Below are 13,258 nucleotides of genomic sequence, written 5' to 3'. Positions count from 1 at the left end.
ATATATATATATATATATATATATATATATATATATATATAGTTGGCAAAATGTATGATTCCTTGGCCATTTTTCTGAGAATATGAATGATAACACTTTTTCATTTCACTCATGGTTAGTGTTTGTCTGAATCCATTTATTAACTGTGTTTACTCTTTTTAAATCATTAATCATAATGACAACAGAAACTACCCAAATGACCCTGATCAAAAGTTTACATACCCTGGTGATTTTGGCCTGATAACATGCACACAAGTTGACACAAAGGGGTTTGAATGGCTATTAAAGGTAACCATCCTCAACTGTGATCTGTTTGCTTGTAATGAGTGTGTATGTATAAAAGGTCAATGAGTTTCTGGACTCCTGACAGACCCTTGCATCTTTAACCCAGTGCTGCACTGACGTTTCTGGATTCTGAGTCATGGGGAAAGCAAAAGAATTGTCAAAGGATCTGCGGGAAAAGGTAGTTGAACTGTATAAAACAGGAAAGGGATATAAAAAGATATCCAAAGAATTGAGAATGCAAATCAGCAGTGTTCAAACTCTAATCAAGAAGTGGAAAATGAGGGGTTCTGTTGAAACCAAACAGTCAGGTAGACCAACTAAAATGTCAGCCACAACTGCCATGTTTGATAACATACTGCATTCTTCTTGCCATCAATTCTGACCAAATTTCCTGTGCCTTTGTAGCTCACACATCCCCAAAACATCAGCGATCCACCTCCATGTTTCACAGTAGGAATGGTGTACCTTTCATCATAGGCCTTGTTGACTCCTCTCCAAATGTAGCGTTTATGGTTGTGGCCAAAAAAGCTCAATTTTGGTCTCATCACTCCAAATGACTTTGTGCCAAAAGGTTTGAGGCTTGTCTCTGTGCTGTTTGGCGTATTGTAAGCGGGATACTTTGTGGCATTTGCGTAGTAATATCTTTCTTGTGGCGACTCGACCATGCAGCCCATCTTTCTTCAAGTGCCTCCTTATTGTGCATCTTGAAACAGCCACACCACATGTTTTCAGAGAATCCTGTATTTAAACCTGAAGTTATTTGTGGGTTTGTCTTTGCATCCCGGACAATTTTCCTGGCTGAAATTTTAGTTGGTCTACCTGACCGTGGTTTGGTTTCAACAGAACCCCTGATTTTCCACTTCTTGATTAGAATTTGAACACTGCTGATTTGCATTCTCAATTCCTTGGATATCTTTTTATATCCATTTCCTGTTTTATACAGTTCAACTACCTTTTCCCACAGATCCTTTGACAATTCTTTCTCCAACATAGGTGTGTCCGGTCCACGGCGTCATCCTTACTTGTGGGATATTCTCTTCCCCAACAGGAAATGGCAAAGAGCCCAGCAAAGCTGGTCACATGATCCCTCCTAGGCTCCGCCTACCCCAGTCATTCTCTTTGCCGTTGTACAGGCAACATCTCCACGGAGATGGCTTAGAGTTTTTTAGTGTTTAACTGTAGTTTTTATTATTCAATCAAGAGTTTGTTATTTTAAAATAGTGCTGGTATGTACCATTTACTCAGAAACAGAAAAGAGATGAAGATTTCTGTTTGTATGAGGAAAATGATTTTAGCACCGTAACTAAAATCCATGGCTGTTCCACACAGGACTGTTGAGAGCAATTAACTTCAGTTGGGGGAACAGTGTGCAGTTTCTTACTGCTTGAGGTATGACACATTCTAACAAGACGATGTAATGCTGGAAGCTGTCATTTTCCCTATGGGATCCGGTAAGCCATGTTTATTAAGATTGTAAATAAGGGCTTCACAAGGGCTTATTAAGACTGTAGACTTTTTCTGGGCTAAATCGATTCATTATTAACACATATTTAGCCTTGAGGAATCATTTATTCTGGGTATTTTGATATGATTATATCGGCAGGCACTGTTTTAGACACCTTATTCTTTAGGGGCTTTCCCTAATCATAGTCAGAGCCTCATTTTCGCGCCGGTATGGCGCACTTGTTTTTGAGGACAGCATGGCATGCAGCTGCATGTGTGTGGAGCTCTGATACATAGAAAAGTCTTTCTGAAGGCATCATTTGGTATCGTATTCCCCTTTGGGCTTGGTTGGGTCTCAGCAAAGCAGATTCCAGGGACTGTAAAGGGGTTAAATATAAAAACGGCTCCGGTTCCGTTATTTTAAGGGTTAAAGCTTCCAAATTTGGTGTGCAATACTTTTAAGGCTTTAAGACACTGTGGTGAAATTTTGGTGAATTTTGAACAATTCCTTCATACTTTTTCGCAATTGCAGTAATAAAGTGTGTTTAGTTTAAAATTTAAAGTGACAGTAACGGTTTTATTTTAAAACGTTTTTTGTGCTTTGTTATCAAGTTTATGCCTGTTTAACATGTCTGAACTACCAGATAGATTGTGTTCTGACTGTGGGGAAACCAAGGTTCCTTCTCATTTAACTATATGTATTTTATGTCATAAAAAAATTTAGTAAAAATGATGCCCAAGATGATTCCTCAAGTGAGGGGAGTAAGCATGGTACTGCATCATCCCCTCCTTCGTCTACACCAGTCTTGCCCATACAGGAGGCCCCTAGTACATCTAGTGCGCCAATACTCCTTACTATGCAACATTTAACGGCTGTAATGGATAATTCTATCAAAAACATTTTAGCCAATATGCCCACTTATCAGCGAAAGCGCGACTGCTCTGTTTTAGAAAATTCTGTAGAGCATGAGAACGCTGATGATATGGTTTCTGAAGGGCCCCTACACCAGTCTGAGGGGGCCAGGGAGGTTTTGTCTGAGGGAGAAATTTCAGATTCAGGAAACATTTCTCAACAAGCTGAACCTGATGTGATTACTTTTAAATTTAAGTTGGAACATCTCCGCGCTCTGCTTAAGGAGGTGTTATCCAATTTGGATGATTGTGATTATCTGGTCATTCCAGAACCACTATGTAAAATGGAAAAGTTCTTAGAGGCCCCGGGGCCCCCCGAAGCTTTTCCTATATCCAAGCGGGTGGCGTACATTGTTAGTAAAGAATGGGACAGGCCCGGTATACCTTTAGTACCTCCCCCCATATTTATAAAATTGTTTTCCTATAGTCGACCCCAGAAAGGACTGATGGCAGACAGTCCCCAAGGTCGAGGGGGCGGTTTCTACTCTACACAAGCGCGCCACTATACCCATAGAAGATAGTTGTGCTTTCCAAGATCCTATGGATAAAAAATTAGAAGGTCTGCTAAAGATGTTTGTTCAGCAAGGTTCCCTTCTACAACCAATTGCATGCATTGTCCCTGTCACTGCAGCCGCGTGTTTCTAGTTTGATGAGCTAGGAAAGGCGATTATTAGTAATTCTTCTTCTTATGAGGAGATTATGGACAGAATTCGTGCTCTTAAATTGGCTAATTCTTTCACCCTAGACGCCACCTTGCAATTGGCTAGGTTAGCGGCGAAAAAATTCTGGGTTTGCTATTGTGGCGCAGAGCGCTTTGGTTAAAATCTTGGGCAGCGGATGCGTCTTCCAAGAACAAATTGCTTGACATTCCTTTCAAGGGGAAAACACTCTTTGGCCCTGACTTGAAAGAGATTATCTCTGATATCACTGGGGGCAAGGGCCACGCCCTTCCTCAGGATAGGTCTTTTCAAGACCAAAAATAAACCTAAGTTTCGTCCCTTTCGCAGAAACGGATCAGCCCCAAGGGCTACGTCCTCTAAGCAGGAAGGTAATACTTCTCAAGCCAATCCAGCCTGGAGACCTATGCAAGGCTGGAACAAAGGAAAGCAGGCCAGGAAACCTGCCACTGCTACCAAGACAGCATGAAATGCGGGCCCCCGATCCGGGACCGGATCTGGTGGGGGGCAGACTATCTCTCTTCGCTCAGGCTTGGGCAAGAGATGTTCTGGATCCTTGGGCGCTAGAAATAGTCTCCCAAGGTTATTCTCTGGAGTTCAAGGGGCTTCCTCCAAGGGGGAGGTTCCACAGGTCTCAGTTGTCTTCAGACCACATAAGAAGACAGGCATTCTTACATTGGGTAGAAGACCTGCTAAAAATGGGAGTGATTCATCCTGTTCCATTAGGAGAACAAGGGATGGGGTTCTACTCCAATCTGTTCATAGTTCCCAAAAAAGAGGGAACGTTCAGACCAATCTTAGATCTCAAGATCTTGAACAAGTTTCTCAAGGTTCCATCGTTCAAGATGGAAACCATTCGAACACTTCTTCCTTCCATCCAGGAAGGTCAATTCATGACCAAGGTGGATTTCAAGGATGCGTATCTACATATTCCTATCCACAAGGAACATCATCGGTTCCTAAGGTTTGCATTCCTGGACAAGCATTTCCAGTTCGTGGCGTTTTCTTTCGGATTAGCCACTGCTCCTAGGATTTTCTCATAGGTACTAGGGTCCCTTCTGGCGGTGCTAAGACCAAGGGGCATTGCTGTAGTACCTTACTTGGACGACATTCTGATTCGAGCGTCGTCCCTTCCTCAAGTAAAGGCTCACACGGACATTGTCCTGGCCTTTCTCAGATCTCACGGATGGAAAGTGAACGTGGAAAAGAGTTCTCTATCTCCGTCAACGAGGGTTCCCTTCTTGGGAACTATAATAGACTCCTTTTGAAATGAGGATTTTTCTGACAGAAGCCAGAAAAACAAAACTTCTAGACTCTTGTCGGATACTTCATTCCGTTCCTCTTCCTTCCATAGCGCAGTGCATGGAAGTGATAGGTTTGATGGTAGCGGCAATGGACATAGTTCCTTTTGTGCGCATTCATCTAAGACCATTACAACTGTTCATGCTCAGTCAGTGGAATGGGGACTATTCAGACTTGTCTCCGAAGATACAAGTAAATCAGAGGACCAGAGACTCATTCCGTTGGTGGCTGTCCCTGGACAACCTGTCACAAGGGATGACCTTCCGCAGACCAGAGTGGGTCATTGTCACGACCGACGCCAGTCTGATGGGCTGGGGCGCGGTCTGGGGATCCCTGAAAGCTCAGGGTCTTTGGTCTCGGGTAGAATCTCTTCTACCGATAAATATTCTGGAACTGAGAGCGATATTCAATGCTCTCAAAGCTTGGCCTCAGCTAGCGAGGGCCAAGTTCATACATCGACCATCAGGGGGGAACAAGGAGTTCCCTAGCGATGGAAGAAGTGACCAAAATCATTCTATGGGCGGAGTCTCACTCCTGCCACCTGTCTGCTATCCACATCCCAGGAGTGGAAAATTGGGAAGCGGATTTTCTGAGTCGTCAGACATTGCATCCGGGGGAGTGGGAACTCCATCCGGAAATCTTTGCCCAAGTCACTCAACCGTGGGGCATTCCAGGCATGGATCTGATGGCCTCTCGTCAGAACTTCAGAGTTCCTTACTACGGGTACAGATCCAGGGATCCCAAGGCGGCTCTAGTGGATGCACTAGTAGCACCTTGGACCTTCAAACTAGCTTATGTGTTCCCGCCGTTTCCTCTCATCCCCAGGCTGGTAGCCAGGATCAATCAGGAGAGGGCGTCGGTGATTTTGATAGCTCCTGCGTGGCCACGCAGGACTTGGTATGCAGATCTGGTGAATATGTCATCGGCTCCACCATGGAAGCTACCTTTGAGAGACCTTCTTGTTCTAGGTCCGTTCGACCCACTCCAGCTGACTGCTTGGAGATTGAACGCTTGATCTTATCAAAGCGAGGGTTCTCAGATTCTGTTATTAATACTCTTGTTCAGGCCTGAAAGCCTGTAACCAGAAAAATTACCACATAATTTGGTATATCTGTTGGTGTGAATCTGCAGGATTCCCTTGGGACAAGGTTAAGATTCCTAAGAGTCTATCCTTCCTTCGAGAAGGATTGGAAAAAGGATTATCTGCAAGTTCCTTGATGGGACAGATTTCTGCCTTGTCTGTGTTACTTCACAAAAAGCTGGCAGCTGTGCCAGATGTTCTAGCCTTTGTTCAGGCTCTGGTTAGAATCAAGCCTGTTTACAAAATTTTGACTCCTCCTTGGAGTCTCAACCTAGTTCTTTCAGTTCTTCAGGGGGTTCCGTTTGAACCCTTACATTCCGTTGATATTAAGTTATTATCTTGGAAAGTTTTGTTTTTGGTTGCAATTTCTTCTGCTAGAAGAGTTTCAGAATTATCTGCTCTGCAGTGTTCTTCTCCTTATCTGGTGTTCCATGCAGATAAGGTGGTTTTGCGTACTAAACCTGGTTTTCTTCCAAAAGTTGTTTCTAACAAAAACATTAACCAGGAGATAGTTGTGCCTTCTTTGTGTCCTAATCCAGTTTCAAAGAAGGAACGTTTGTTGCACAACTTGGATGTAGTTCGTGCTCTCAAATTTTACTTAGCAGCTACTAAGGATTTCAGACAAACTTTGTCTTTGTTTGTTGTTTATTCTGGTAAACGGAGAGGTCAAAAAGCAACTTCTACCTCTCTCTCCTTCTGGATTAAAAGCATTATCCGATTGGCTTATGAGACTGCCGGACGGCAGCCTCCTGAAAGAATCACAGCTCACTCCACTAGGGCTGTGGCTTCCTCATGGGCCTTCAAGAACGAGGCTTCTGTTGATCAGATATGTAAGGCAGCGACTTGGTCTTCACTGCACACTTTTTCTAAATTTTACAAATTTGATACTTTTGCTTCTTCTGAGGCTATTTTTGGGAGAAAGGTTTTGCAAGCCGTGGTGCCTTCCATTTAGGTGACCTGATTTGCTCCCTCCCTTCATCCGTGTCCTAAAGCTTTGGTATTGGTTCCCACAAGTAAGGATGACGCCGTGGACCGGACACACCTATGTTGGAGAAAACAGAATTTATGTTTACCTGATAAATTACTTTCTCCAACGGTGTGTCCGGTCCACGGCCCGCCCTGGTTTTTTTAATCAGGTCTGATAATTTATTTTCTTTAACTACAGTCACCACGGTACCATATGGTTTCTCCTATGCAAATATTCCTCCTTAACGTCGGTCGAATGACTGGGGTAGGCGGAGCCTAGGAGGGATCATGTGACCAGCTTTGCTGGGCTCTTTGCCATTTCCTGTTGGGGAAGAGAATATCCCACAAGTAAGGATGACGCCGTGGACCGGACACACCGTTGGAGAAAGTAATTTATCAGGTAAACATAAATTCTGTTTTTGCTTTCCCCATGACTCAGAATCCAGAATAGTCAGTGCAGCACTGGATTAAAGATGCAAGGGTCTGTCAGGAGTCCAGAAACTCATTGACCTTTTATACACACACAAACTTATTACAAGAAAACAGATCACAGGTGAGGATGGTTACATTTAATAGCCATTCGAACCCCTTTGTGTCAACTTGTGTGCATGTTATCAGGCCAAAATCACCAAGGTATGTAAACTTTTGATCAGGGTAGTTTCTGTTGTCATTATGATTTAAAAAGAGTAAACACAGTTGATTGATAATAAATGGCTTCAGCCAAACACTAACCATGAGTGAAAGAAAAGTTTTTGTGTTATCATTCATATTCTCTGAAAAATGGCCAAGAAATCATAAATTCTTCCAGGGTTTGTAAACTTATGAGCACAACTGTATATATAATCAAAAATAGAATAACTATTCTCAAAACCTACTTATTCCACACAGTCTTTCTATTATCCTTTTTATTTTTTCTTCACAAAATGACTCCTAGTTGTCAATCCCCTTGAAAGGTTTGTATTGTAACAGTATAAAGTTGATCTGACGGTAGACTGTTAATGAGAATTCTTTCTAGAATTAGATTGAGATTTGTGTGTAAATTCTTTTCCTACATTTATTTTATAGCTGGTTGTCGACTGGCTGGAAAGCATAGCTAAGGATGAGGTGGGCGACTTCTCGGATAATATTGAGTTTTATGCCAAATCTGTTTACTGGTAAGTTATGAATTCACCTGTTAATTAGGAATGTTGTCTGAATGTAAGAACAACACTCTCTTCAGTGCCACTATACAAGTTTGTAACCTGAATGTAAAGATCGAAATACATTATGCTAAAGGTTGAATTTCCTTCTGTTTACCTGTTAGCTGTCCTCACAAACTACTTAAAGGGTAGTGTACACCAATTTTCATTTAACTGCATGTAATAGACAAAAAATTGCATGCTCTTTAGACACTACTATAAAGAATACACACAGATACTGATCTAAAAATCAAGTATAAAACCTTTTTAAAAGCTTTTAGAAACTTGCAATTTAGCACTGTTTATGAGGCTAGGCTGGGACACCCAGTGAAAGGGTCTGGGAAAGCAGAAAAAATATACCCCCCCCCCCTTCCCTGCATATGAAAAGACAGATTACACAAACAATATCAGCAGGAACCTGTAGACCTGGGTCTACATCTGATACTTCGGGGCTTGGATAGGAGTCTGAAAATCAGCACAATGTTTTTAAAAAATAAGCAAAATTATACATTGTTACAAAAACACCCCAGATGGAATATATAAATGGATCATCATTAAAACATTTATGCAAAAAAAAATCTAGTGTATAATGTCCCTTTAAAATTTCCAGTAGCACAAGAGGATAAGTGGTGTTTCTTTCTAATGACACGGTGAGTCCACGGATCATCATCGATTACTATTGGGAAAATCACTCCTGGCCAGCAGGAGGAGGCAAAGAGCACCACAACAGATTCCCTTCCCACAAACCCCAGTCATTCTCTTTGCCTCTAGTCCAAGGAGGAGGTGAAGTAATTAGGTGTCCTGATGAATTTCTTCAATAAAGATTTTTTTTTATTTTGAAGACAGGGCAGGATTGCTCTGATCTTCCATCACAATCTGGGTATAGCTGTACTACACGTTAGTCTCCACCAGGGCTGTGGTATCTTTAGAGCAGTTAGGAACTTGTAAAGTGTGCTTTGCTGCGTTTTCCTAACATGTTGCTGCCCTGGTATAGAAAGCCTGATTAGGTTTACTCTGTCTTTCTTTTTTACACAGGTCTCTGTGAGGAGCGGCCTCCTCTTATACTTTTTGAGTCTTCCTACTGCCGGATGTCTAAAATGCAGGTAAGTGTCTTTGTTCTTCTGGGGCTAGAAGGCTGGCACTGAAGGGGTTAATGACCCTCTGCTTTTAGTGGGACAAATCCTTACGGATGCTTAGAGCAGTATGCAGGCACATTAGTCATGAGACTTGGAGACTTAAGGGTTAATCCCCTTCATAGCAGAGGAAGGAGTTAACCTATTTGGGGCTAAGATCTCATTTTTAGTTCTTTTAATTTTATACAGCCTCCCTTTTTAATGACTGAATGATCTAAAAGGACTAGGTCAGGGGAGTAATCAATATGGCGCCAATTCTTAGGGGCGGCATAGCTGTGAGGGTGTCTTAACAGGGACTGAGCACTCATTATGTTTTCTCTTTGAGGATACGAAAGGCACAACTTACTCTGAGTTTTGAGGTATTCTTAGAGTGGAGCGATGCTCTATGTACCATTTATTAACTAATGCACAAATCAAGACTGTAGTTCAGTGTTTTGGTGCAGCAGGATGAAGCGCGATGTTTGCGCACTTCATCTCCATGCCGTTTTCGTGCCCCCACCTCCTCCTTTTCAGTACAGAGAAGCGCCATCTTGGACTGTGAATTCAGTTGCGTTAACTCCTTCTCGTTCTCCAACCGAGAACGGAGTGGTTTTTCTGTCCTGAACGGCTCTGAGGACTTAGAAAGATAGTACAGTGAGACAGAGCCTAGCAAATATCGTAGTTTCCTTTATCAGATTCTACCTCTGTAGTTTTTAAAATCGGCAAGGATTGTATAGAGATAAATTGCACATAATCCTCTGTAGGGCTTGTTAGACTTATGTTTACGGAGTCTTACTGGTATTTTATCAGGGTTTGGGGAATATTCATGTTTTTTATTTCCAATCCATGTAAATAAAGATCCAAATGTTGAAATGCTTACTCCTGCATTGGGATTGGGCAGAATGTATGCTAGTTTCATAAATTACACATTTATATACCTTGTTTAGGTTAGATTTCCTTCACTTAAGGAAATATTACCATAATCCCAATGAATAATTCTCTTTTGCTAAGGAATGAAATAGAGATCTGTTCCTAAATATATATATATATATATATATATATATATATATATATATGTGTAATCTTAGTTCTAAAATAATTCTTTTAGCCTCATGTCTCCCGGATGATGCTGTTTGGGCTTTGCCACAGCTTTCTCTTCAAACGTCCCAAGCCTTTTTATGGCGTCTAATGCTGTGCCCTGCTGTTCCTCTCAATCTCCTGGAGGAGTTATTTGCTTGCAGAATGGTCTGCCCAGGTGTCTTCTAGTATCTGTGGCATTATCTGCTTTTCCTATCTTAAAGGGAAATTGCAAGAGGACAGTTAATGAATCAGTTAGGTTTCTTCTCCGTTTGCTACACTTATTGCCCTCCTTATAGTCTGATAAGGGAGTTAGTCGGTAGCATCCAAGGGTTAAATCTCCGATTCGGACAGTTTAATTCCTTCATCTGATGCTGTAGTAGTTCCTTTCAGATTTAAGCCTGAATACCTTTGGGTATTATTTAGGTGAGGCTGTCCACCTGATAGACTTCGACTCCCTGTCGTTGTCAATCCTCTAGATTCTAATTACTTTTATACATACTAGGATTCGTCTGTAAAAAAAAATCCTGTTATCGTACCATGCTAGGAGAATTTCTTTCATGTAATTAGCAAGAGTCCATGAGCTAGTGACGTATGGGATATACATTCCTACCAGGAGGGGCAAAGTTTCCCAAACCTCAAAATGCCTATAAATACACCCCTCACCACACCCACAAATCAGTTTTACAAACTTTGCCTCCCATGGAGGTGGTAAAGTAAGTTTGTGCTAGATTCTACGTTGATATGCGCTTCGCAGCAGGCTGGAGCCCGGTTTTCCTCTCAGTGTGCAGTGAATGTCAGAGGGATGTGAAGAGAGTATTGCCTATTTGAATTCAATGATCTCCTTCTACGGGGTCTATTTCATAGGTTCTCTGTTATCGGTCGTAGAGATTCATCTCTTACCTCCCTTTTCAGATCGACGATATACTCTTATATATACCATTACCTCTACTGATTCTCGTTTCAGTACTGGTTTGGCTTTCTACTACATGTAGATGAGTGTCCTGGGGTAAGTAAGTCTTATTTTTGTGACACTCTAAGCTATGGTTGGGCACTTTATATAAAAGTTCTAAATATATGTGTTTAAACATTTATTTGCCTTGATTCAGGATGTTCAACATTCCTTATTTCAGACAGTCAGTTTCATTATTTGGGATAATGCATTTGAAATAATCAATTTTTCTTACCTTAAAATTTGACTTTTTTTCCTGTGGGCTGTTAGGATCGCGGGGGCTGAAAATGCTTCATTTTATTGCGTCATTCTTGGCGCGGACTTTTTTGGCGCAAACATTTTCTTTGTCATTTCCGGCGTCATACTTGTCGCCGGAAGTTGCGTCATTTTTTTGACGTTTTTGCGCCAAAAATGTCGGCGTTACCGGATGTGGCGTCATTTTTGGCTCTTAAAGCACTTAGGCGCCAAATAATGTGGGCGTCTTTTTTTGGCGCTAAAAAATATGGGCGTCATTATTGTCTCCACATTATTTAAGTCTCATTGTTTATTTGCTTCTGGTTGCTAGAAGCTTGTTCATTGGCATTTTTTCCCATTCCTGAAACTGTCTTTTAAGGAATTTGATCAATTTTGCTTTATATGTTGTTTTTTCTATTACATATTGCAAGATGTCTCAGATTGACCCTGAATCAGAAGATACTTCTGGAAAATTGCTGCCTGATGCTGGATCTACCAAAGTTAAGTGTATTTGTTGTAAACTTGTGGTATCTGTTCCTCCGGCTGTTGTTTGTAATGAATGTCATGACAAACTTGTTAATGCAGATAATATTTCCTTTAGTAATGTTCCATTACCTGTTGCTGTTCCATCAACATCTAATATTCAGGGTGTTCCTGTTAACATAAGAGATTTTGTTTCTAAATCTATTAAGAGGGCTATGTCTGTTATTCCTCCTTCTAGTAAACGTAAAAGGTCTTTTAAAACTTCTCATTTTTCAGATGAATTTTTAAATGAACATCATCATTCTGATTCTGATTCCTCTGGTTCAGAGGATTCTGTTTCAGAGGTTGATACTGATAAATCTTCATATTTATTTAAAATGGAATTTATTCGTTCTTTACTTAAAGAAGTCTTAATTGCATTAGAAATAGAGGAATCTGGTCCTCTTGATACTAAGTCTAAACGTTTGAATACGGTTTTTTAACCTCCTGTAGTTATTCCAGAGGTTTTTCCCGTCCCTGATGCTATTTCTGAAGTAATTTCTAGGGAATGGAATAATTTGGGTAATTCTTTTACTCCTTCTAAACGGTTTAAGCAATTATATCCTGTGCCATCTGACAGATTAGAGTTTTGGGACAAAATCCCTAAGGTTGATGGGGCTATCTCTACTCTTGCTAAACGTACTACTATTCCTACGGCAGATAGTACTTCCTTTAAGGATCCTTTAGATAGGAAAATTGAATCCTTTCTAAGAAAAGCTTATTTATGTTCAGGTTATCTTCTTAGACCTGCTATATCTTTGGCGGATGTTGCTGCAGCCTCAACTTTCTGGTTGGAAGCTTTAGCACAACAAGTAACAGATCATAATACTCATAGCATTGTTAATCTTCTTCAACATGCTAATAACTTTATTTGTGATGCCATCTTTGATATCATTAGGGTTGATGTCAGGTATATGTCTTTAGTTATTTTAGCTAGAAGAGCTTTATGGCTTAAAACTTGGAATGCTGATATGTCTTCTAAGTCAACTTTGCTTTCCCTTTCTTTCCAGGGTAATAAATTGTTTGGTTCACAATTGGATTCTATTATTTCAACTGTTACTGGGGGGAAAGGAACTTTTTTACCACAGGATAAAAAATCTAAAGGTAAATTTAGGTCTGCTAATCGTTTTCGTTCCTTTCGTCACAATAAAGATCAAAAGCCTGATCCTTCCCCTACAGGAGCGGTATCAGTTTGGAAACCATCTCCAGTCTGGAATAAATCCAAGCCTTTTAGAAAGCCAAAGCCAGCTCCCAAGTCCACATGAAGGTGCGGCCCTCATTCCAGCCCAGCTGGTAGGGGGCAGATTGCGATTTTTCAAAGAAATTTGGATCAATTCGATTCACAATCTTTGGATCCAGAACATTGTTTCACAAGGGTACAGAATAGGCTTCAAGATAAGGCCTCCTGCAAGAAGATTTTTTCTTTCCCGTGTCCCAATAAATCCAGTGAAGGCTCAAGCATTTCTGAAATGTGTTTCAGATCTAGAGTTGGCTGGAGTAATTATGCCAGTTCCAGT

At 41.1% G+C, this 13,258-nt stretch overlaps 1 protein-coding gene across 1 annotated transcript in view; it reads left to right on the top strand.

The window, feature by feature from the left end:
* Window positions 1-13,258, top strand: part of NUP107 (nucleoporin 107) — a 264,058-nt gene that overhangs the window by 61,293 nt on the left and 189,507 nt on the right. Inside the window, exon 10 of the mRNA XM_053716825.1 lies at window positions 7,732-7,820. Within this exon, the coding sequence (XP_053572800.1) occupies window positions 7,732-7,820 (89 nt within the window). The remainder of the gene's footprint in view (window positions 1-7,731; window positions 7,821-13,258) is intronic.

The sequence above is a fragment of the Bombina bombina genome, chromosome 6 (genome assembly GCF_027579735.1).
Source record: "Bombina bombina isolate aBomBom1 chromosome 6, aBomBom1.pri, whole genome shotgun sequence".
In the NCBI taxonomy this organism is placed as follows: Eukaryota; Metazoa; Chordata; class Amphibia; order Anura; family Bombinatoridae; genus Bombina; species Bombina bombina.
This window is presented reverse-complemented; position numbering and strand designations above follow the sequence as displayed.